The 26,719-nt window shown below is 32.8% G+C and overlaps 1 protein-coding gene across 1 annotated transcript in view; it reads left to right on the plus strand.

Moving 5' to 3' along the window:
• The window catches only part of sort1a (sortilin 1a), a 32,186-nt gene extending 5,631 nt beyond the window's left edge, over positions 1-26,555 (plus strand). Inside the window, exons 2-20 of the mRNA XM_051122629.1 lie at positions 8,402-8,461; positions 13,279-13,352; positions 13,526-13,628; positions 14,320-14,481; positions 14,553-14,626; positions 16,499-16,548; positions 16,656-16,783; positions 17,855-17,999; positions 19,150-19,305; positions 19,382-19,488; positions 20,118-20,220; positions 20,559-20,730; positions 21,614-21,804; positions 21,945-22,134; positions 22,252-22,368; positions 23,082-23,190; positions 24,574-24,686; positions 24,815-24,935; positions 25,022-26,555. Coding sequence (XP_050978586.1) covers positions 8,402-8,461; positions 13,279-13,352; positions 13,526-13,628; positions 14,320-14,481; positions 14,553-14,626; positions 16,499-16,548; positions 16,656-16,783; positions 17,855-17,999; positions 19,150-19,305; positions 19,382-19,488; positions 20,118-20,220; positions 20,559-20,730; positions 21,614-21,804; positions 21,945-22,134; positions 22,252-22,368; positions 23,082-23,190; positions 24,574-24,686; positions 24,815-24,935; positions 25,022-25,036 — 2,190 coding nt within the window. The 3' untranslated portion in view covers positions 25,037-26,555. The remainder of the gene's footprint in view (positions 1-8,401; positions 8,462-13,278; positions 13,353-13,525; positions 13,629-14,319; positions 14,482-14,552; positions 14,627-16,498; positions 16,549-16,655; positions 16,784-17,854; positions 18,000-19,149; positions 19,306-19,381; positions 19,489-20,117; positions 20,221-20,558; positions 20,731-21,613; positions 21,805-21,944; positions 22,135-22,251; positions 22,369-23,081; positions 23,191-24,573; positions 24,687-24,814; positions 24,936-25,021) is intronic.
• Positions 26,556-26,719: the final 164 nt, after the last annotated feature.

A 26,719-nucleotide genomic window follows, 5' to 3' on the forward strand; every position in this document is an offset into this window, starting at 1 on the left:
GTTCCTTATTTTTTAACGTCCACTGGAGGACTTGTGGAGCTCAGACCATAGCAGATATTTCTCTTGCAAAAGCCTCTCTGCTGTGTGATTGTTCTGGAGGATTTTCGAGGGCCCCATGGCCCCTCGCCTAGGTGGCCTGTCTGAGTCTTCGCGGAGCAGACGTGCTTTAATTATTTGTCTCTGCAGGATGGATTTTCTCTCCAAATATCCCCATTGGGTCATCAGGTGATTGTATTACTCGACTTGTGAAAGCAGAACGTAGTAATCCACGCTGACCTGTGACCGGTGTGCAAAACCTTTAATGGTGGGGGATTCACCATTAGGGAGTCAGAGAGTCTGATTCCATGGCCAGGATTACCACACAATCAATTAGGTTTGTGTACCATTGCCTTAGGCGAGACACATACTCTCTTACACCCCAACACACATGCAAATACTCGGAAGTGTGCGGTAGATGCATTCCTGTGTAAGCATGGCCGGACTAAGGAATTGCTAAGGAATTTTAATATATCTTTAATATACAGTCACAGTTATCACAGTTTTTTGTTTTGTTTATGTTATTTATTTATTTATTTATTTTTGGTAATGCCCTCTTTTAAAGTAGATTTTTTTTTTTAGAAGTTTTGTTAAAACTGCTATAGCTGTTTAAATAAATAAATAATTTATTTTTCTGAATAATAGCAAAAAATTATTATATGCCTAATTAAATAGAATTTAAATACAGAATGCTGATTATATATTATATATGCTGATTATATATTATGTTTGTGTGTGTATACATATAGACAAATATACATACATACAAATATGTATAGAAAATAACTTAAAAGTTTATTTTATTTTTTGAATTTAATCTGAAAAATTAATCAATTTAATCTGTTTGATGTAAGATTTTATTTTACTGTATATTATTTTATTTTATTTTACTTTACTTTTATTTTATTTTTGCTAATTATCATGCTGATTGCATTTTCAGTGTTTTGAAATAGACTTTTTATTTAATTTTATTTTTTTATTTCATTTTAAATCTAGTTTTACTTGTCTTTATTTGATGTTTTGTAACATATTTATTTTCTTTTATTTTTTACATTTTCATCTGGTTAGACCTGGTTTTTCTTCTTTTTCCTGTTTGATGTAAGTTTTTTTTTTTCTTCTTTACTTTACTTTACTTATTTTGTTTTATTTTATTTATTTTGTTTTATTTTAAATCTAGTTTTACATGTCGTATTTGATATTTTGCAGCAGATTTTTTTATTTTATTTTATTTTATTTTATTTTTTTATTTTATTTTATTCTGTTTTATTTTACTGTCGTGTTTGATGTAAGACTTTTTTAATATTATTATGCATTTTATTTTATTTATTTATTTATTTATACTACTTTGTTTTGCAACAGATTTATTTTATTTTATTTATTTTTTTACGTTTTCATCTGGTTGTACCTGTCCTGTTAGATGTAAGATTTTACTTTACTTTACTTTACTTTTACTTTTATTTTAGTATACTTTTTTTTGTATTTTTTTAAAAATTATTTTAGTATTTTATTTTAAATTGTGTTTTTTATTTTAAATAGTTTTACGTCTTATTTGATGTTTCGCAACCAATTTTATTTTACATATGTATAATAATTCAACACATAATTAATATATGTAACTAATATAATGATATATAGTACTGTAAAATATAATAATCTGATGAATATATATATATATATATATATATATATATGTGTGTGTATGTATGTATGTACAATATCTGTACATAACTTCTACCCATAAATATAATTAATAAAATGATATAATATCTTAGTATTATTAATATGAATCTTATGAATGAATCTTTTAATATTATTACTATAATGAATTTTCTTTTTCTTCTTCCTTTTTTTCATTCATTTACCAATATTTAGAAAGCAGAAAAATATAATAATTTACAATTTCTATTTATTTAGTTGATTAGTTAGTTAATTATTTACTTACATTTCTGCAGATCCTGGAACCCCAGTATGAAGTCATTAAAGCATGAAAGCATTACATCAACAAATTGTGGACTCACAGGTGAACAAGTGTGTATTCAGGACACAGTCGTAGAGTTTGTTTAGAGTCATGTGTTTTTCTTTGGTCGTCTTTAAACTGAAGGAACGTTGTATGCTCAGTGTCTTCTCATCACCCTTTAATCCTCCATTTGCGAAGACTTGTTGGCGTGGTGCAGGCAATTCTTGGCAAGCCTGTTTTATTGGCCAGGACAGGGATGTCAGCATGTTTCTTTCCTTCTGGTTTAAATATGGCAAGGAATGGAGAGGCAACCACTGTAGTCATTATTCAAAGACACATTATTAAGAAGGAACACTGGCCCTTGAGTTTGTGCAGGTGTTTTAGACGACTCGTTCTTGCTATTCTGGAACACTCGTACCATTGAGGGGGTGTATTGAGGTGGGTTGCATCAGATGGACATTGGCTGGGTTGGTAACATGGAAACTTTTGTTCACACTTTGGATTGTAAGAGTGCAAATTTCCATTGGGCCTGGACGCTAGCAAGTTTCAAAAATGCTGTGGTTCTTTTCCTTCCCTGGACCAAGTATGGCTGCTTTTTAAGAAAAAAAAAAAAATGTCAAAATTGTGAGACGATGTCATCACTGAGTAGAAGTGAGAAATGGAGTATTCTATGACATGGTCATTGATCCCAAGAGGTTTGGGTGGAATTGCAGAAATGCAGAGAGGATGTGATCCATAGAAAGGAGTACGGTAGAGGCCGCCTTAGACAAACATGTCCATATGGACCGTAAAATAGTAGATGAGATGCTCAAAATGGATCAGAATGTGTGGATTGGGTGTTGCCCCCACATATCAGATTTTTTTTTTTCTTTTCTTATTCCAGTTGTGTGCATGGTTTTTCTTCCAAAACCCAGTGAGCTTCCTACAGCATTTTAAGACATTAATAAAGCTTTACTGATTGTAACACTATTCCATGAAATAAATTTTTTAAATGTTATTTTATTATTTAATTATTTTGTCCCATTTTTTCATCTATTTTTAATCTGGTTTTACCAGTTCTGTTTGACATTTCATAAAAGATTGTTATTTTATATTATTTTTTATTTTATTTTATTTTATTTAAAATGTTTCCCCTCTTTTTTTCATCTAAATGCACCTGTCCTGTTTGATGTTTTGTAACAGAATTTATTTATTTATTTAAATTTTCATTCAATTGGACCTGTCCTGTTTGTTGTAAAATTTTACATTACTTATTTATTTTATTTTATTATTATTTTTGTATCTGGTTTTACCGGTCAAGAGATTTGACAACAGATTTTTTTAATTTTATTTTGTATTTTATTTTATTTTTTAAATTTTTATCCGATGTTCAATGAAAGATTTTACTTAACTTTTTAATTTAATTCAATTTTATTATTTTATTTTATTTTATTCTTTTATTGCACCTGTCCTGTTTGATGTTTTGCAACACATTTTATTTAATTTAATTTATTTATTTGTTTATTTATATATATATATATATATATATATATATATATATTTTTTTTTTTTTTTTTTTTTTTTTTTTTCATCCTATTGAACCTGTCCTGTTTGAGGTAAGATTTGACTTTACTTTTTTATTTATTTTATTTCATTTTATTTTATTAGTATTTTTTAATAATTATTTTTTTTTTATCTGATTTTACTAGTTTGACAACAGATTTTAATTTAATTTAATTTTAACAAATTTAATTTAGTTTAATTTATTTTAATTTAATTATTATTTACATTTTCATTTGATTGGAGCTGTCCTACTCGATGTAGAAGTTTACTTACTCTTTTATTTATTTTATTTCATATTTATTTATTTATTTATTTGGTTTCACCAGTCCTATAACAGATTTTTGTTTTATTTTATTGTTTACTTGTACAGTACTTTGCACTGTTCTTTCTAAAAAGATTTCTAAAACTAATTCCCGTTGTCATTATGTTAACATTCATATTCAACCCATTGTATTACAAAAAACTTTATTACTTTTTTAATACTTCTTAAATGCTTAGCATATTTTACACACAGCCTTGTTACCACATTATTTTCCTCCATTACATAAAAAAACCCCAGGAATGTGTGGCTCTGTTCCAAAACATAGTGAACTGCCTGCATAGGCACCATTTTAAGACATCATAGGAACAATTCTGACATAAAGTCTGTTCTAAATGGCAACAACATTACTTTTAACCAAATTCTATGAAATGGTTTTATGTACATTTCTCATAACAAAGCAGGAATTACTGTCTATGTAGAGCGTCCACTTCCAAGCTTCCATATCTGAGGCAAATGCCTATGTAGTAATAGCCAGGCATCTCACTAGCTTTTGGAACAGAGCCTGTGTATGTGTGTTTGGACTCTCTTTATTCTTTTCCCTCCTTTTCTCTCCCACAATCTCTTGGACATCAGTTACTCTCTTGTTCTCCGTGTTTGAGGCAGATGAAAATGTGGGACACACACACACACACACACACACCATCTGGGTCTCGCATTCCAGCGAATGAAACTGAAAGGGAGGTTGCACACTCGACTGACAGCAGGCCTGTCCTCTTAAATGTGCCCTTACACACACAAACACACACACACACATTCCCTAGCAGTGTGGGGCGGCTGACATCGCCACAGCCATCTGTCGGATCAGCAGTGGTTTCTGTGTGCATGTCGTTACATGGTTCCACTTCCCCGTGGAAAGATAAATCCCAGCACTTGTGTTTTTCTTCCTGGAATAACCAGGATTTTTCTGATTAAGCACCGTGAATGTGTTTGCATACTTGCCTTTTATTACACTACTGAATGGCATTACTAACATAAATGTAGTGCTTAAGTGTAGCCAATTGTTGATCAGTTTAACTACATCAAGCGTCTCTTTAATGTTTCAGTTGTTAATTACTCTGTCAATTAATTACTCTGTCTATCATTGATTACTCACACTCATGTGGTTACAAACCCATAAGACCTTTGTTCATCTACTTTTTATGTGCAAAGAAAACAGATTGACAAGAAGAGGATGACATCATTTTTGTTTTCTTTGGACACAAAAAGGATTCTATTAGCTTCATAAAATTAGGGTTGAACCGCTGATGTCACATGAACTATTTAATGATGTCATCAGAAATATCTTAATTTGTGTTCCGAAGATGAACAAAGGTCCTGTGATTTGGAACAATATGAATAACATTACTGAAATGCTATTTAAACTTATTTTTATTATTATTATTAGTAGTACTGTATTTCTAATCCATTTAAACTCATTCAAACTAATCTATCATCTTGCTAATCATGCTAGAATCATGCTAACAACTTGCTAACCATGCTAGCAACATGTTAGCAACTTGATAATCATGTTAGAAACATGCTAGCAACTTGATAATCATGTTAGAATCTTGTTAATCATGTTAAAACATGCTAGCAACATGTCAACAACTTGCTAATCATGCTAGAATCATGCTAACAAGTTGCTAACCATTCTAACAACATGCTAGCAACTTGATAATTATGCTAGAAACATGCTAGCAACTTGATAATCATGCTAGAATCTTGTTAATCATGTTAAAACATGCTAGCAACATGTCAACAACTTGCTAATCATGCTAGAGACATGCTAGAATCATGCTAACAATTTGCTAACCATCCTAGCAACATGCTAGCAACTTGCTAATCATGCTAGAAACATGCTAGCAACTTGATAATCATGCTAGAATCTTGTTAATCATGTTAAAAACATGCTAGCAACATGTCAACAACTTGCTAATCATGCTAGAATCATGCTAGAATCATGCTAGCAACTTGTTAACCATGCTAGCAACATGCTAGCAACTTGATAATCATGCTAGAAACATGCTAGCAACTTGATAATCATGCTAGAATCTTGTTAATCATGATAAAAACATGCTAGCAACATGTCAACATCTTGCTAATCATGCTAGAAACATGCTAGCAACTTGTTAATCATACTGGCAACATGCTAACAACTTGCTAATCATGTTAGAAAAATGCTAGCAACTTGCTAATAATGCAAGAAACATGTAAGCAACTTGCTAATCATGTTAGAAACATGCTAAAATCTTGCTAATCATGGTAAAAACATGTTAGCAACATGTCAACAACTTGCTAATCATGTTAGAAACATGCTAGCAGCTTGCTAATCATGCGTGAAACATGCTAGCAACTTTCCAGTCATGCTAAAACACACTAGTAACATGCTAACAACTTGATAAACATGCTAGAAACATGCTAACAACTTGATAAACATGTTAGAAACATGCTAGTAACATGCTAACAACTTGCTAACAATGATAGAAACATGCCAGAATCTTGCTAATCATGCAAAAACATGCTAGCAACATGTCAACAACTTGCTAATCATGCTAGAAACATGTTAGCAACTTGTTAATCATGCTAATTTTTTCAACTGTTAATCATTTTGAAACATTTAAACCAGGCAGAGTTAACCTTACAGTAGCGTTCAACACTGATTACTGTCAGACTTTCAAAATCCTTTATCACTTGAATTAAGATTATAATAAGTAAGGGATAATATACATCTTTATTTTGCGATAACAACTGGCTGAATGTACATTATCTCACTTATTACACAGCTGCTTGATAGATTATTTAGATGTTTCGTGTCAAAATTATTAGACACGAAACACTGATCTGAGTTGAAATATTTGAACGCAAAGCTTCCATGAAGAAATCAGTTGCTAACAAATGGCAAGTTCAAACTAGACATTTTAGGGATACAGTGCAGTCATACCAGTTTTCTTACACAACATTTCATGCAAAATCATGCAAAAACATGCTAGCAACATGTCAACAACTTGCTAATCATGCTAGAAACATGTTAGCAACTTGTTAATCATGGTAGCAACATGCTAACAAATTGCTAATCATGCTAGAAACATGTTAGCAACATGCTAACAACTTGCTAATTATGCTAGCAACTTGCTGATCATGTTAAAAAACATGTTAGCAACTTGCTAATTATTATAACAACATGCTAGTTACATGTTAATTACGTTAGTAACATGCTAACAACATGCTATCTATATCTATCTGTAGAAAAATGCTAGCAACTTGCTAATAATGCTAGAAACATGTAAGCAACTTGCTAATCATGTTAGAAACATGTTAGAATCTTGTTAATCATGGTAAAAAACATGCTAACAACATGTCAACAACTTGCTAATCATGTTAGAAACATGCTAGCAGCTTGTTAATCATGCTAGAAACATGCTAGCAACTTTCCAGTCATGCTAGAAAGACGTTAGTAACATGGTGGCAACTTGATAAACATGCTAGTAACATGCTAACAACTTGCTAACCATGATAGAAGCATGCCAGAATCTTGCTAGCCATGCTAAAAACATGCTAGCAACATGTCAACAACTTGCTAATCATGCTAGAGACATGCTAGAATCATGCTAACAACTTGCTAACCATGCTAGCAACATGTTAGAACCTGTTAATCTTGTTAGAAACTTGTTAATTATGCTAACAACTTGCTAATCATGTTAAAAACATGCTAGCAACTTGCTAATTATTCTAACAACATGCTAGTTACATGTTAATTATGTTAGTAACATGCTAACAACATGCTATTCAGGTTTTGTTGTTCTGTCTATCCATCTATCTATCTGAGACTGTATTGTCTTAAAAAAATTCAAACTTTAACCTTTTAAAAGTACTTTAAGCTTCAGACTTTAAACTATTTCAGACTGAAAACCATCAAACGTTTTTTCTTTAACTTCTTAAGCTATTTAAACTTTTAAAACTTTCTGGTCTGGCTTTCTCAAGCCAACTTAAAGTTTGTCTTGATAAACTTTTTTATCTAGTTATCAAATTGTTGTTTTTGTTTTTTTGGTAAACTATCCATTTAAAGCAAGTTTTTTTCTCATTTAAGTTTTTTTTGTTGTGTTTGTGTGGCTGCTTTCTGTTCTGTACTGATTGTTTCTTATTTTTAGTTATGTAAAGCTGCGGTTTGGAGTCCTGTTTTTAGTCATTATTATTATTTTTTTCTTGTTTTATATTTTTAGTCTGATTCCAGGCTGCAATCTCATCCCTGTAGACTGAAAAACAGCCTGTGGTGTTTCGTTTCACCACAGAAGCGCTCTGAAAACAAACCTGCATTAGGACTGAGAGAGTTAGAGAGAGAACAATATTATAATAAAAGAGATTTTAGAGCCCAAATGTGGTGGTGGTGCTAATGAAAATGGCCTGTTTTGTTTCAATACAAATTTCATTTGATTCATGCAGATTATTTTTGGAGAGAAAATTTCACAAGTTCACTTTGGCGGGGCAGGGATTATTAAAATCATCCATCTCTAGAATTTTAACTATAGTGTTTATCTGGAGTCTTACAATCTTTGTCTCTTTTTCAGTATAACTTCAATGACCTGAGTGGCTCAGTATCTCTGGCCTGGGTTGGAGACGGCACCGGGGTAAGTCGAATTTGATTAATTTGCTAACATAAGAATACCATAACATGAAAAGTATCTAGTTTTAAATGCATCACATTAGAGCTGCAAATTGAGAATGTGTCATCAATTGGCCATATTGGCGACACTGAACATAAACAATGCCACTGAACCGGATTCGCAAATTTTGCCGATTTGCTGAAAATGATCATTTATTGTCTTTTTTTTTTTCGGCTGTACTGATCGGTTGGACCAGGAAAAACATTTAGACTGCCAAAAGTTATAACAAATCAGGGAAAAGAGTGCAAAAACTGAGGAACACAAAGTGTTTGTGGTTGGCCAAACTGAAACAGGATTTCCAGGGCAAGAATCTTGATAACATTTGTTTGTTCTCATCATTTCTGCTCAGGAAGGTGAAATATTATGCTAATATCTTAATTTATACTGCTCATACATCTCTTTACCTCCTATTAACTTTAGTTTGTCAAAATATTATGCCCTTTTCTGCTTACAAAGTCCTTCTTTATATGACTTGGCAGTTTTTTGTGGTGTAGACAGCATAAATTAGCAGAAGAAGGTATTCATTAGTACATTAACCATTCAGTCAGTGCCTTTGTTTACATCCGAGTATTTCCAATATGGTCACATCCTGGTAACTGATCCAACCCTGACATAAGTGCAAACCCAGGATTCTCAACTAAGCAAAATGTGTAAATTACTAGAGTCTGTGCCAACCTATTGCCTCATTCTCTTCAAAAAATTGTGCGATATTTTGACAAACAGAAGTTAATAGGTGGTAAAGATACATACGAGCATATATTAGAATCTAGCCTAATATTTCACCTACCCAGTGTTGGGAATGTTACTTTGGAAATGTAATAGGTTACAGATTACAGGTTACTTGATTTAAAATGTAACAAGTAGTGTAACTTTTCAATTACTTTATTAAAGTAATGTAACTTTTAATTACTTTTTGATTACTTTTCTAAATTTCTAATTTTTTCAACTGTTAATCATTTTGAAACATTTAAACCAGGCAGAGTTAACCTTACAGTAGCGTTCAACACTGATTACTGTCAGACTTTCAAAATCCTTTATCACTTGAATTAAGATTATAATAAGTAAGGGATAATATACATCTTTATTTGGCTGAATGTACATTATCTCACTTATTACACAGCTGCTTGATAGATTATTTAGATGTTTCGTGTCAGAATTATTAGACACGAAACACTGATCTGAGTTGAAATATTTGAACGCAAAGCTTCCATGAAGAAATCAGTTGCTAACAAATGGCAAGTTCAAACTAGACATTTTAGGGATACAGTGCAGTCATACCAGTTTTCTTACACAACATTTCACCACATAAATAATTAAGTAGTAGTACTAGTTTGTTAGTTATCTTATAATCCATTACAATGTACAAAAAAAAAAAAAATGGCAGCAGCTGCGTTTGTATGAAACAATAGAGCAAGTCTTAATATTTTATTAGCTAACAAAACGCAAAGCTTCCGCCAAGAAAAATTATCAAGCATATAGCACTGACTTTTTTTTTTTTTACTTATATTTTTGGGTTTTTTATGCCTTTTATTGTGATAGGACAGTAGAGAGATGACAGGAAAGAGCTGGGAGGAGAGAGGGGAGCGGGATCGGCAAAGGATCTCGAGACGGGAATCGAACTCGGGTCACCGTGAGCGCAGTTGTGCTATATGTCATAACAAGATCATAATATAAATAACATCATAACAAGAAATAGCTATGATACTGGGTTTGAAATCAAATGTTTGCATAGTTATGACAGAAAACACTAGCATCTAACAATGCCTTGGAAAAAAAAATCTTAAAAAATAAACCCAAATAGGAAATAAAACAGTTATCGAATAAGCATGTGTCCTGTTCTGTGTCCTAAACTCCTGAAACATTGGTGTCTCATTTTAGAGCAGTTAATGCAATTTAAAAGAAGTCAGTTAAATCTGTAAGTGGGGGTGGGTGTGTGAAAAAATTCAGATGTAATCCCCCTTGTAATCACTGGCATTTTTCAAAAGTAACTGTAATTTAATTACATATTTTTTCTCAGTAACTGTAACTAATTACAATTACATTTATTTTGTAATTAAATTACATAATTCTGTTACATGTAACTAGTTACTCCCCAACACTGCACCTGCCTGACTGAAAATGATAAAATCAAACACGAATGTTGTCAAGATTCTTGCCCTGGAAATCCTGGTTCAGTTTGGCCAACCACAAACGCCTTTTGTTCCTCAAACAGTTTTTTGCACTCTTCTCCTCGATTTGTTATAACATTTGTTAGTCTGTAGTACTCCAAATGTTTTTCCTGGTCCGACCGATTAGTACAGCATAAAACATGACAATAATTGACCATTTTCAGCAGCAATAATCAGCAAAATATGCATGTTTCGTTCGGTTCAGTGGCATTGTTTACATTTCGTGCGCCAATATGGCCGCTTGATAGCGCGTTGTGAAAACACTCTATTCACATTTTTTGTTTATTTGAGCACAAATGTCATAAAAATTCATAGAAATTCCTCACTACTTTGGGATTTGAACGAGCAACCTTCTGATTAGCCTCAATTATTACACTGGGTTACTTCCACTATGTTTACTAATCAGTAGCCGATCAACAAAATTTATGATTGTAAGTTCAACCCAAGTCTTTTACTCGCAGCATCTGATTCGGAGGAATGTGGGCCCTACAATCACACGTCAATGTGAAACGGGAACAAGTGAATTACAGCTCCAGAGGCTGAAAGACTCTTCAGAGTCTAGCTTGACAAGTCCTCAAACCGTCATTTAGCGCCAACAACACTAGAGGCTGAATCCATCTCTTATAGAACTGAACCAAAGTGCAGCTGTAAAACATGTACAAGCTGTAATTACTCCCCCAGCCCAGCCTTCACCCAGCAACAACACCACTGCAAAACATTTCTGTTAACTCTGTGCAAATGCTTTCAAAGAGCGGTGTCTTTTGAGACACCTTTTCTATTTTGGAGGCGTCATAATTAGCACCCTTCCGGGAATTATTTATTGCACGTCTAACAAATATTGTACTGTTTTACAAGCTTTTTTTCAGGGATGTAAAGAAAGGACTTCCCAGAAATCTTTCTTTTGTAAGAAGAAACATGAATCAAATTGATACTAGTTATTATTTTGGGGTGGACATAATGAAAGGATAATTTATCTGTTTTAAATACCTTTTATTTTACATTTTCATTGCAGAAAGCATATGACTACACAAAAATCTGTATAGTGCAGGATAAGTTATTAATATTTTGGTCCATTTTTCTCAGAAGTGAAAGGCTTATTTACTTTCTATTAGATTAAGAGAAACCTAAAACAGATATTTTATTTTATTTTATTTCATTTTTTTTTAATTTATTTCCATGCAATTCTTTATTTTGATCCTTTTTTTTTTTTACATTTTTTTCCATTAATATCTTTTGTCCATTTTTCCCAGAAGAGAAAGGCTAAAAGATTAATTATTTACTTTCTGTTAGTTTATAAGAAATGAAAAACAGCTATCTATCTAATTTATTTTATTTTATTTTATAATTTTATTTATTTCCATGCAATTCTTTATCTTCATCTTTTATTTCAGTTTTTTTTTCCAATAATATTTTTAGTCCATTTTTCCCAGAAGAGAAAGGCTGAAAGATAAATTATTATTTACTTTCTTTTACTTTATAAGAAATTAAGAACAGCTATATATCTCATTTATTTTATTTTATTTTATTTTATAATTTTATTTATTTCCATGCAATTCTTTATCTTCATCTTTTATTTCAGTTTTTTTTTTTCCAATAATATTTTTGGTCCATTTTTCCAAGAAGAGAAAGGCTGAAAGATTAATTATTTACTTTCTGTTGTGTATAAGAAACAGAAAACATTTAATTTAATTATATTTAATTTTATTATTTATTTAATTTTATTTCATTTCATTTTTAATTTATGTTAATTTTTCCCAGAAGAAAAAGGCTGAAGCGCCTGAACTATTTATCTATTATTTAAAGATTTAATTATTTACTTTACTGTTAGTTTATAAGAAATGTAAAACAGCTTTTGTATTTTATTTTATTTTTTCATTAATATTTTTGGTCATTTTTTTTCCTAGAAGAGAAAGACTGAAAAATACTTTCTTTTAGTTTTAGTTTAATCTTTTTTTTTTTTTATTTCAGTTTTTCCCAGAGGAGAAAGGCTGAAAGATTTTATTTCTATTCAGTTCTTTTTCATCCTTTTTATTTTTGTCCTTTTTTTTCCTTTGGACCGTAGTTTAAAAACCTCTATCCTAGTGAATTTATCTGATCTGAAAGCTAACAGACATTTCCTAAAAACCACAAAGCTTTGCTTTTGATGAGTTATTTAATACACACGATTCATCAAAAATGTTTGTCGTTTAAAATTTTCATTTAAATGTAATAATTCGCTCTGCCTCTAAAACAGCTTGTCTTTTCAGCTGTGTACTATTGATGAATGATTACTGATTTATTGTGGGAAATGTGTCACATTATGGAAGTAGAATGGACTGCAAATTTCATTTTGACTTTAAAAGATAGAGACAGGAGTTAATAAGAATGACTCACCATCCAATCAGAATCCCCTCTGCGAACAGGAAGCGCCTGAACTTGAGTGATAGCTGGATAAAGTAAGTGTGAAGGGTGAGACTGTGGCTGCGCTCAAGTCCAGGCATGTGTCCCGCAGTATCTCGGTCGAGCCAGAGTTTAAATCTCTGTGAATGCTTCACTGCACTGTGAGTTTCTGAACGGCTCTGAGCTGTTCACATGCACATGCTATAATATTCACAATGTCCCTCTTCTGTGCAGGTTCTGCTGGTGCTGACCACATTCCAGGTTCCTCTTTTTCTCATGCGGTTTGGTCAGTCCAGACTGTACAGAAGGTAAGAGTGTCTTTTAGGACTCTAGCTAGAAGGATTTAGCAGTGCAATTCAGTGAATCCTTCCACTTCCAGTGCTGTGTTTGCCCAGTATAAATGTTAGTGCACATTTAATTGATTTTTGTTGTTTAGCTGTATCACATGATGCATAACTCCCTCTTATCTCTTCTGGGTCAGTGAAGACTATGGAAAGACATTCCAGGACATCACCGACCTTATTAACAACACGTTCATACAGACAGAGTTTGGCATCGCGATTGGTCCTGAAAATTCGGGGAAGGTGAAGATGTACTTCTCTGCTCTTACTTCTGTGTAATAATAAACTGTTCTGAAAAGAATTTTCCAGGTTATATTGAATGTGATGAAAGTGTGAAAAAGTGAGAAGCCTGTGGTGTGCTGTAAAATTCTGATGTGTGTACAAGCAAAAAACAAGTTCATACAGGTGGAAAAGTAGTCCAACCTCAAAAGGATGAGCTTTAGTAACAGTACAGATATATAAAACTATTTCTGTTTCTAATAAATCCTGTTCTTTTTAACTTTTTAATCATCAAAGAATCCTGAAAAGAAAGAAAAAAAAATATATATTATATATATATATATATTTCACAGTTTCCACAAAATATTAACCAGTTCAACTGTTTTTAATATTGATTATAATACAGAATAAATCAGCATATTAGAATGATTTCTGAAGGATCATGTGACACTGAAGACTGGAGTAATGATGCAGAAAATTCATCTTTGCATCACAGGAATAAATTACATTTTAAAATATATTTAAATAAAAAAACTATTATTTAAAATAGTAATATTTTTACAAATTTAGTGTATGTTTCATCAAATAAATGCAGCCTTGGTGAGCATAAAAATTTATTTTTAAAAGTTTCATGTTTCTACTTTTAAATTCTTCTCTTGCCATTATATGTGTATTTTTGATTAACTACTGAACAGGTTTATAATCTGTCCCACAGGTGATCCTCACAGGTGACTTAACCGAGGGGAGAGTCACCAAAATCTTTCGTTCGGTTGACTTCGGCAAGAGTTTTGTGACCTCTGAGCTTCCCTTCCATCCGTTAATGCACATCACGTACAACCTCAGAGACAGCAACATACTCATGGTCTACAGCATCAATGTAAGACCTCTGATTAGACATTTCTTTGTGCAAAAGAACATGTACTAACACGATTCTCTTCTTTTTTTCAGCATGACTTATGGCTGTCTGAGGACTTCGGGGCCAATTGGAGGAAGATCCATGAGACTGTTTGTCTTGTGAAATGGTATGACCATAAACATACATAAACGAATTAGTAATTGTTGTCTCATGTAGCCAGAGTTTTGACTTCTGGCTAAGTCTGGTCCATATTGCAGCTAATTCTGGCCAACTTTGACCATCTGATTGACCAGTCCACTTTTTATGTGACATATAATGACAGTTAATGTAAAATTAAATGTAACTCTGGGTGCTAACAAGATACACTACCAGTTTTTGAAATTTTTAAAGATTTTGTAATTTTTTTTTTTTTTAAATTGTGTAATATTTTTACTATTTAACATAACTGCTTTCTATATAAATATATTTTAAAATATAATCAATTCCTGTGATTTCAAAGCTGAATTTTTAGCATCATTACTCCAGTCATATGATCCTTCAGAAATCATTCTTATGTTCTGATTTGCTTCTCAAACATTTATTATTATTATTATGTTGAAAGCAGTTAAGTAGAATTTTTCTTGGTTTCTTTGATGAATCAAAAGTTCAGAAGAACATCATTTATCTGAAATGGAAATCTTTTGTAACATTATAAATATCTTTATCATCACTTTTGATTAATTTAAAGCATCCTTGATAAAGAAAAGTATTCATTTCTATAATTTCTTTTCCCAAAAAATATATATATACTGACTCCAAGCTTTTGAATGATATAGTGTATGATGTTACACAAGATTTTTATTTCAGATAAATGCTGGTCTTAGGATGTTTCTATTGATCAAAGAATCCTGAAAAACGTACTCAACTTTTAAATAGTTAGTTTTTTGAACAGCAAGAATCTTGTGACACTGAAGACTGGAGTAATGATGCTGAAAATTTAGCTTTAATCATAGGAATAAATTAAATGTTAAATTATATTCAAATGGAAAGTAGTTATTTAGAATAGTAAAAATATTTCAAAATTTTACTGTTTTTGCTGTACTTTAGATAAAATAAACGCAGGCTTGGTGAGCAGAAGAGACTTCTTTAAAAACATTAACAATCTTTTGGTTTGTAGTGTATACTAATGTTTAGCTAATACTAAGTCTTAAACTAAACTTGTGAATATATCTCCAATATTTATTGTTATAAAACCTCCAGCCTGGGAACTTGTAAATACGATTTTGCCTCCTACTTCATAAAAAACTGCATCTTTGAAAAATATGTTGATATTTTTATGTTCAAGAGTTTCTTCATCCAAAAAGTCATTTTTGTTCTTCATTGTGATTGGTCACTGTGTGTCCAAGTGCTTTTAAATTTAAATCTTTGTTGTGGATTTGAATCTCATCACTGCCTAGAGCTAATTTAGATTTAAGTATTTTAACAACAGGTCATTTCTGTCAAATGAATTTCGACAATTTTGACAATCTGGCAATTGCATTTTTGTAATGTTTTACTTTAGTTTGAGGTTACAGTTCTCACATAAGAACATATTTCATTCTGTTTGTTTATCTATGTATCAATTTAGAGCTTTTTCATGGAATATATGGTTTTTGAAATAGCAATGAAGAGACCCATGTCGTTCCAAACCAGAATTATTTGCTTTGTTCACTGAAAAACCAAATCCCTTATGCAGAATGTTTGAGGTTTTGTTTTTCATACAGCAAACGTGTGTGGCTCCAAAAAAGGATGAAAAAGCACAATTAAATGTATTATAAAGCAATTTTCTGTTATTTCTTTTGAGTTTTACAATCCCAACACTCATAAATATAATCTTTTTTGCCATAAAAATTGCCTTAGATGCTGACATGGCAATAAAAATAAATTACTACTTCTACTACATTTTATTTCATACATTCAAGAATCTGAGATCTATCGTTTATAGGTTTGTCCTTAATAGAGATGGCTTTTGTTTGTAGTGGTTAGAAATTTCTCATTGTATGTTTGCATGTCATTTCAGGGGAATTGATGACACTATTTTCTTAACCACAAACCCCAATGGATCCTGCAGTGAGTGGCTTTATTTTAGTACAACTTTCAGGATCATTTAAACGATACTGGAAATTAATCCTGGCTGTATTTCATTTGTCATATTTTTGAATTCCTCTCTCTTTCAGATGACCGGGGAACATTTGAATTGAGAAAGTCTTTAGACTATGGCAAAACATTCAAAACCATAGGAAGCCGGATTTATTCCTTCGGCCTGGGTGGAAGCTTTGTTTATGCCTCAATCATGACCGACTCGGTGAGCTCTCACATGAATTTGGATATAGTGTATATAATTCTATTCCAAAATCTAGTGTGCTGCCTACTTGGATAACATTTAATCAAAAATAGATGTTTTTTGTTTTAAAGGATTAGTTCCCTTCCAGATTAAAAATGTCCAGTCTACTCACCCTCATGTCATCCAAGATGTCCATTTCTTTCTTTCTTCAGTCGAAAAAAAAAAAAGGTTTTTGAGGAAAACATTCCAGGATTTTTCTCCAGTGGACTTCAACGGGAGCCAACGGGTTGAAGGTCCAAATTGCAGTTTCAGTGCAGATTCAAAGGGCTCTACATGATCCCCGCTGAAGAATAAGGGTCTTATCTAGTGAAACGATCTGTAATTTTCTAAGAAAAGTACAAATTTATATACTTTTTAACCACAAATGCTCATCTTGCACTAGCACGACTTCACGCATTACGTAGTCGCGTTGAAAAGGTCACGCGTGACTCAGGCAGATGTACCGAACATGCAATGAAAGTCAAACATCTTTTACAAACAAAGGTTAAAAAACAATGTTGGATGAGAAAATTAGATCTTTTTGAACCGGAGTACACAGATGAACCACATGTGACCTTTCCAACGTGACTACGTAATACGTCGAGCAAGTGCAAGGTGAGCATTTGTGGTCAAAAAGTATATACATTTTGAATTTTTTTAGAAAATGACAGAGTGTTTTGCTAGATAACACCCTTATTCCTCGGCTGGGATCGTGTAGAGCCTTTTGAAGCTTCGCTGAAGCTAAAATTTGGACCTTCAACCCGTTGATCCTCATTGAAGTCAACTATATGGAGGGAATAATAGAATGTTTTCCTTAAAAACCTTAATTTAAGAAAGACATGAACATGTTGGATGACATGGGGGTGAAGTTTTTTGTAAGTGAACTAATCCTTTAATGTGTTTTGAAATATATTAAAAGCTGCATATGTAAACAGTTGCCTATGTAGGCTGTATGTAGCCAAGGGGCTTATTAGGTTTATGACTACAGCTGTAATGTGTCGTGTGAGGTTGAAATCATATGCAGATGTCAGAAACACTTCTTTTGTTTTTCAGGGTTCCACACGCATGATTCATGTCTCAGTAGATCAGGGGGAGACGTGGGATATGGCTCAACTCCCCATCATTGGACACGAGCAGTTCTACTCCATTCTAGCTGCAAACAACGATATGGTCTTCATCCACGTAGACGAACCTGGAGGTGAAGCAGTTGTTTATTGTTCAGCAAAATATATCGATATGTGACCCTGGACCGCAAAAACAGTCATAAGTAGCACGGGTATATTTGTAGCAATAGCCAGAAATGCACAGTATGGGTCCAAATTTTCTTTCTTTTTTTTTTTTTTAGCGCAAAAATCATTAGGATATTAAATAAAGATCATATTCGGTGAAGATATTTTATATAATAAATCAAAATATATCAAAACTTAATTTTTGATTAGTAATATGCTTGGCTAAGAAATCATTTGGACAACTTTGAAGACGATTTTCTCAGTATTTTTCTCAGATTGCAGATTTTCAAATAGTTGTATCTCAGCGAAATATTGTCCTATTCTAACAAAATTAAGCTTTCCGATGATGTATAAATCTCAGTGAACACTTATGACTGGTTTTGTGGTCCAGGGTCACATATATCAAATAATAATGTTTCTATGCAATATCCAGATATGTATCATATTACTTAGAGGTTTGGATCAGTGTTATTTTAGTAATGTTCCTGCACTTTTATAGTACTTATAGTAATATTTATATTTTCAGTTTTCTCTTAAATTCTATATTAAAACTATGCTATATATTATATTATATTATTTTTAATAATACTTTTATTTATTAATACTTTTATTAATAATTTTATATTAAAACTATAATATAATAATATTTCTAATTAGCTGTCATTTATTTTTATTTTTTATTTTACTGATTTTAGTACTTAAGCTTTAACTTATTTCACTACTGTTAATTAAGGCAAAATTTCTTTTTTTCTGATATTTACACTTTGTTTCAGCTTTAATTCAGTTAATGAAAACTGTTTTAATATTTGTAGATTTTTGTAACAACAACAGCTCTGGATTGGATTTTGTGTATGTTTTGAAATAAAACTTTAAAAACTTGAGAAGTTGAAAAAAACATGACCGTTAATACATTAATTTTCTGTACTCTGCATATTATTTCAAAATATTTCAGCCAATATTATCCATCTTTTTCTTCCCGTAAGAGTTTGTAAATTTTATGGGTGTGTCTTCTGCATCACATCTGCATCCAGCTGTTTTTAGCTGTGCAAAACAGCTTGTGTGTGATTTGTAACCTTGACATCAGAATCTGGATACTAACAGTTGTTTTTACTCCTTCAGACTCCGGTATTGGTACCATATATGTGTCGGATGACCGAGGTATAGTGTTTTCCAAGTCTCTGGAACGCCATTTGTACACCACCACAGGTGGAGACACCGACTTCACCAACATCACCTCTCTGAGAGGCGTATATATGACCAGTGTGCTCGCCGTGGGTAAGGCTGTGACTGTACTCATAACAACACATTTAGGAAGAATTTATATAAATCTCATATCTGCTTTCCTCTCCAGACGGCTCTGTCCAGACAGTGATCACATTTAATCAAGGTGGAGAGTGGCGACCACTGCAGAAACCCTGGAACGGAGTTTGTGACTCCACAACCAAGCACGCAGACAAGGTGAGAGCCTCACAGAAATGACACAACCATAATCTAAACTTTATTTTATTTTGGACATAAATCATGTGGTGTGGTAGAACTAGTAATCAAAAGATTTCTGGTTTGTTGCTCTTATTAAAAAACAACTAGTAAGAAATCATGACTGTGTCCTTGAGCAGGACAGTTGCAAGTCACCAAAATAAAATCCACCAACCTTGGTCGTGTGCCTGTAAATACAGACTGCCGCGGTTAAACTGAACTTGTTTGGAGGACTGTTGTGTTTATTGTGTGTAAACATTAAGAACAGCACAAAACATGCAAACATTTGGTCTCTTTGACCATAAAAGGACAGGCAGACAATATACAGTACCATGATATAACAGCATTTGTTGCTGCGGAGTTATTATTATTGTTCTTAGAATAGTTAATATTTCTAAATGCTTAAAACTGGTGTTGTCAAACCACAATAAAAATGTAAATATATGTAACGCTGTCAGTGTTTCTCACTTAAAGGTTTCTTTTTCCATTGTGGATGTGTTAATGATTTTAACGTGATACACAATTAATATGCATTTTGCACCTGAAAATTAAATTGTGTGTATATGTATGTGATTTCATGTTAATCTCATATGCATCTCTGTCTTCTGCAGTGTAGTCTGCATATTCATGCTGCTTACAGCATCTCTATGAAATTGGACGTACCCATGCAGCCTCTCTCAGAGCCCAATGCCGTGGGACTTATCCTGGCACATGGTGATTACAGCCCACATTCTCCATCACATGTCTTTGTACAAGGCAAAACCATCCCTGGCTCAGATTCAGTGTAAACCTTAGTATAACCATTTATTTTCATTTTATTTGATTTTATTGTATTTTATTTTATCTAAGAAAAACTCACTGTTATTCCAGTGCAATTAATAAAAATTTTTTATTTCTTTAATTGCAGAATTAAATTAATATTTTTTGTATATATTGTATTATATTATATTATGTTGCATTATTTGATTATGTTATTATGGTGTGATTGGGAGTTTTACAGGACTGCTGCATTTCTCTGACTCACATCTCTTTTCCATCTGCTCTTTCATCAGGGAGTGTGGGCGGTGCAGTTTCTGTACTTTCTCCAGACGTGTATGTGTCTGATGATGGGGGTTACACATGGTTTCATGCACTGAAAGGCCCCCATCACTATGCCATACTGGATTCAGGAGGTCTTCTGGTAGCGGTGGAGCACAACCCCTTACACCCCATTTCACAGATCAAGTGAGCTTTTTGTCTAACATTTCTCTGTATTTATGGTCATTTGACCTCAGCATGAGAGATAAATAAAACAAAGATTATATAACATATTAAACACTGGTGGTGATCGTTTGTTAAAATGTTTATGTCTTAAAAATAGGTTAGAATGCAACTGATTTTGTATTAAATTGAATAAAAGGTTTCTTTGATGAATAGAAAGTTCAGAAGAACAGCATTTATATGAAACGGAAATCTTTTGTAACATTATAAATGTCTTTGTCATCACTTTTGATCAATGTAAAGCATCCTTGATAAATAAAAGTATTCATTTCTATATTTTAAAAATACTGACTCCAAGCTTTTGAATGGTATATGATGTGTAATGTTACAAAAACTTTATATTTCATATTAATGCTGATTTTTGGATCTTTCTATTCATCAAAGAATTCTGAAAAAAAAAAAACTGTTTTAAATATTAATAAAAATAATAATAATAAATGTTTCTTGAACAGCAAATTAGCATATTACAATGATTTTTGAAGGATCATGTGACACTGAAGACTGGAGTAATGATGCTGAAAAATACAGCTTTGATCAGAGGAATAAATTACATTTTAAAATATATTCAAATGGAAAACAGATATTTTAAATTGTTTAAATATGTAAGTAAATATTTAATATATCACCAGACTTGGTGAGCAGAAGAGACTTATGTAAAAACATTAAAAATCTTCCATTAAAAATCTTACTGTTCAAAAACTTTTGACTCGTAGTGTATAAAAATAAATATGCTCCCATTTCTATTCATATTATAGTGCTTCATTATGTTTTAATTATTTCTGTTTTATATTAATATTGTATTTAATTCTTGTTTTTTTTTTTGTTTTTTGTTTTTTTCTTCCATTAGATTTTCCACTGATGAAGGTCAATGTTGGCATGTGCATAACTTCACTGATGATCCAATATACTTCACTGGCCTGGCGTCAGAACCTGGTGCCCGTTCCATGTACGTCAGCCTGTGGGGCTACAGGGAAACCGTCCTGAATCAGTACTGGGTTTCTGTCACTATCGACTTCAGGCAGTTGCTCTCTCGAGACTGTGAGTGATCTAATATTTCTAAAAAGTATTTCATAAAAACATACAGAATCCAGTCCGGCATGCATACACCTGTTAGCCTTGCAGAAGAGCGATCTTAAAATGTGTAAACATTACTCTGAAGTGACCAAATACTTCTGCAGGTCAAGAGAATGACTACATTCAGTGGCTCGCTCACTCAAACAATATTAGCGACCCTGCTGATGGGTGCATGTTGGGATACAAGGAAAGGTTTTTACGCTTACGAAAGGACTCAGTCTGCTGGAACGGGCGGGATTACGTTGTCACCAAGGATCCCACGATATGTCCCTGCACCCTCACTGACTTTCAGTGGTACGAACGCATATAGACTTATCAAATACACTCTTTAAACTACAGTGTGATTCATTTGTACTATTTATGACAGGCATTCAGTTTGTGATTCCAGTCGTTGTCTGTTCTTTCCTGCAGTGACTTTGGATTCTATCATGCGGAAAACAACTCTGTGTGTGTGGAACAGCCCAACCTTATTGGCCATTCGCTGGAGTTTTGCCTGCACGGACGCAAAGAGCAGCTCCAGAGCAGCGGGTAACAAATCACTCTCTATTTCCACTCCACAGGAGTTGTATTGAAACATTCAGCGGGTGTAAGCTATTTTTGCTTGTATTACTGAATATATACTTCCTAGAAAATCTGTGAGCCTGATTGACTAAACAGGTTTGCATAGGAAAATTGTTACATATGAGTTAAAGGGATAGCATACCCATGAGAAGTCTGTCAATAATTACTCAATCTCATGTTGTTTCAAACCAGTAAGACCTTTGTTCATCTTCAGAATGCAAATTAAGATATTTTTGGTGAAATCCCAGAGTTTTCTGACCTTGCGTAGACAGCAATGCAAATGAAATGTTCCTAGGCACAGAAAGGTAGAGACTGACACAGAAGAAAAGAAATTGTTGAAAGAAGTCGTTATTTTTGTTTTCTATGTGGACATAAAGCGCAAATTATGGTTGAACCACTGATGTCACATGGACTATTTTAATGGTATCCTTACTACCTTTCTGGGGCTTAAACATGTCAGTTGTGTTGCTGTCTATGCAGGGTCAGAAAGCTCTTTGATTTCATCAAAAATATCATGATTTGTGTTCTAAAGATGAATGAAGGTCAATTTGGAACATGAGGGTGAGTAATTAATGACAGAATTTTCATTTTTGGGTGAACTATACCTTTAATGTTTTTACCACAGAATTATTTAATGCTGTAAACAAAGTGTTAACATTCTACTTTCTGTTATTTTTTAGTTACCGGAAAATTCCCGGGGATCACTGTGAAGGGGGAGTAAATCCAGAACGAAAAGAGATCGATCTGAGTAAAAAATGTGTTAGTAATTTGCTGAGGACAGAGCTACTGGTGGGTTTTTATTTTCATTATTAATGTGAAAATACACAGTAAAATATTACTATTTAAAATGACTGTTTTCTATTTGAAGATATTTTCAAATGTAATTTATTCCTGTGCTGAATTTTCAGCATCATTGCCCCAGTCTTCGGTGTCACATGATCCTTCATAAATCACTCTGATATGATGATTTCCTGCTCAAGAAATGTCTATTCAGTGTTGAAAACAGTTGCGCTGCTTAATATTTTTGTGAAAACCATGTTTTTGTTTTTGTTTTTTTAAATTCTTTGTAATTGACTTTTAACACCTTTTAAACAATTTAATATGCATCCTTGCTGAATATAATACAGTTGAGGTCAAAAGTTATATATATATATACTCCTTGCAGAATGTGCAAGATGGTAATTATTTTACCAAAATAAGAGGGATCATACAAAATGCATGTTATTTTTTATTTAGTACTGACATGAATAAGATATTTCATACAGAAGATGCTTACATATAGTCCACAAGAGAAAATAATAGTTGAATTTCTGATTCTTAATACTGTGTTGTTACCTAAATGATCCACGGCTGTTTTTTGTTTAGCGATAGTTGTTCATGAGTCCCTTGTTTGTCCTGAACAGTTAAACTGCCTGCTGTTCTTCAGAAAAATCCTTTAGGTCTCACAATTTTTTTAGTTTTTCAGCATTTCTCGGTATTTGAACCCTTTCCAACAATGACTGTATGATTTTGAGATCCATCTCATATGCAACTATTACAGAAGGTTCAAATGATCACTGATGCATTAAAAGGAAACACAATGCATTAAGAGGGAGTGAAAACTTTCACCCCCGGCTCTTAATGCATAAATGAGTGTTTGAACCTTCTGTAATAGTCGCATGTGAGTCTCTCAGTTGTCCTCAGTGTGAAAAGATGAATCTCAAAATCATAAAGTCATTGTTGGAAAGGGTTCAAATATACAAAAATGTTGAAAGCTCAAGGAATTAGTGGGACCTAAAGGATTTTTCTGAAAAACAGCAGGCAGTTTAACTGTTCAGGACAAACAAGGGACTCGTGAACAACTATCCCTAAACAAAAAAACACAGCTGTGGATCATTCAGGTAACAACATAGTAATAAGAATCAAGTGTATGTAAACTTTTGATTGGTGTCATTTTCATAAATTCAGCTGTTTTTTTCTCTTGTCGACTATATGTAAATGTCTTTCATGTGAAATATATTATTCAGGTCAGTACTAAATAAAAAATAACCAGCATTTTGGTAAAGTAATTAACATTTTGCAGATTCTGTGAAGTGTATGTAAACTTTTGACCTCAACTGTATATGATAATGAGTTCTTTATGTCTGCTTGAAACAAACCACAAAATGATCTTACCCATTGTGCGTTTTTCAGACCAAGGAACATTCATTCAATTCAGCTCCTATAATAGCTGTGGTCATCGCTGTTCTGTTGATCAGTGCTGTTGCTGGGGTTATTTTCATTAAAAAATACGTCTGTGGAGGAAGGTTTGTGCCCCTATTTTCTTAAAGTTTGAATTAATTGCTGATTTTGTACCAGGAAAATAGCATAGTGTTTTTTTTTTATCCAAAAATGCAATATCTATCTCATGGCTTCTTTTCAATGTCTTTGATAGATTCCTGGTGCACAGGTACTCTGTTTTACAACAACACGCTGAAGCTAACGGTATTGATGGTGTGGATGACCTGGACACAGTGGAGGCTGGCAAAACGCAGTATCATGATGATTCAGATGATGTAAATACAGCACCTCACTCCTAAAGATGCAATATTTCAGCAATGTCTTTGAATTAATCCTGTTGTTATATGTTTGCCATCCATAGGACCTCCTAGAGTGACACACACATGGATTATCATAAGACTGTTTAAAAGAGAAAAACCGCAATGCCTACCCTTCCCATGACCCTGTATGTGTGTGTATCTGTGTTCCAACACACACAAGACACATTCTACCCAATCAGTTTGTTCATGGCTACTTGGGGACAAATTTTCAACGATTCAGCCCAGCAGGATTTGACTGCAAGGACAGAAAAGGAGAAAAAACATAAGCTTCTCTCAAAGGAGTTTGCTAATCCAATGCTGAAAGAGTTTCAATCTTTTTTTAATCATGTATTTGGAATGCACTAAAGATTTGAAGCAATTTTGTTGCCATGTATTTCAAATTTACGCAAGTTGACGCACAAAAATCGGATGGCTGAGGAGTATTATTTTATTAAGTAATACTTTAAAGGCCTGTATAATTGGAGAATAATTTAGGGGTACATCAGACATGAGCTTTGAAACGTGGTTAAAACTGATGTAAGTGCTTATTTTTCATTTCTGGTTTCCTGCATCAGGTATTTAACTTCACCAAAGGATTTTCAGCTTTGTTTTCTCTTTTGCATATTAGGAAGTCTCCTTATAGTCTGTTTTTTTTATATCCATTGTAAAAATAGAAGTATCTTCAGAAAATAGCCTGCTCATTGTTTCCAGAATGATAGCAAATCCAGACGAATGTCAAGTGTTTAACGATAATATTTAACATTCCCTGGAAGCTTCATTTGTGAGTTTCACCATAGACGTACACTGAGACTTGTTTGTAGGCTTTATTATACTAACATCCTGAGGATTACAGGTTGGATCTTCAAGAATCTAGTTTAGCAAAGCTTAGTCATTCCATAAATGAAAATTTACTTTGTGTTCTGTCTGATTTTCTGCCATTGCTGTGTGCTTAGATACACTATGCACTTGGCATATCTTCTATGCACGGATAATAATGCATTCTACTTCATTTTCAGTATTACCAATGCTATTCTCTGTTTGGTACAGTGTCATTTGATGCAAGAAATGATAGCACATTGCGTGGTTTTCAATCATTTTAATATGGCGCACCTTACATAATGGGTCTTATAGACAATAGCAATGTAATAACAGTCTGAGAACTTGTTGCTAAGTCAGCAATAATTGTATATTCAATAACAAGACGAAATATTTAATGTTAACTATGACATTAAGTGTTTTTCTTCTTTTTTTCAGAACAACAACTCATCCTTCATTAGGATGTCAACAATATTAAATGCTTCTAATTAGCAGCCTAATCAAATGTATATTTTTTGGTCTGTATTGACTGTCAACTCATAAATAAGCTAATTTGTAGTCAGTAAGCTGATTTTATTACAGTTTTTTTTTTGCACAGACATTGAAATAGATACCTCAGGGGTTATAGATGACAGTGGACCACACATTTCATTGATGGGTTTGCATGTTGAAAGCAGGGTCCTCAGGTTTGAGATGGATGAACATGGCTCGTCTGAAGTCAAAGTGTAAAATGCTGTACCATTAAATGTGACTGCCAACAACAATAAAAGAAAAAAACTCTTCTTGTAGTCCATGCTCATTGGCTTGACTTGAGTCAAGGTGAACTGAATATATAAATCTGATTATATGAAAAACATAAAAAATATTTAACTTAGAGAACACGGTCCTATTCATTATATATTTTTTCTAGTTTTTTTAATCATGTAAGTATTGAATAAAATGAC

Source organism: Labeo rohita, chromosome 11, assembly GCF_022985175.1.
Source record: "Labeo rohita strain BAU-BD-2019 chromosome 11, IGBB_LRoh.1.0, whole genome shotgun sequence".
Classification (NCBI taxonomy): domain Eukaryota; kingdom Metazoa; phylum Chordata; class Actinopteri; order Cypriniformes; family Cyprinidae; genus Labeo; species Labeo rohita.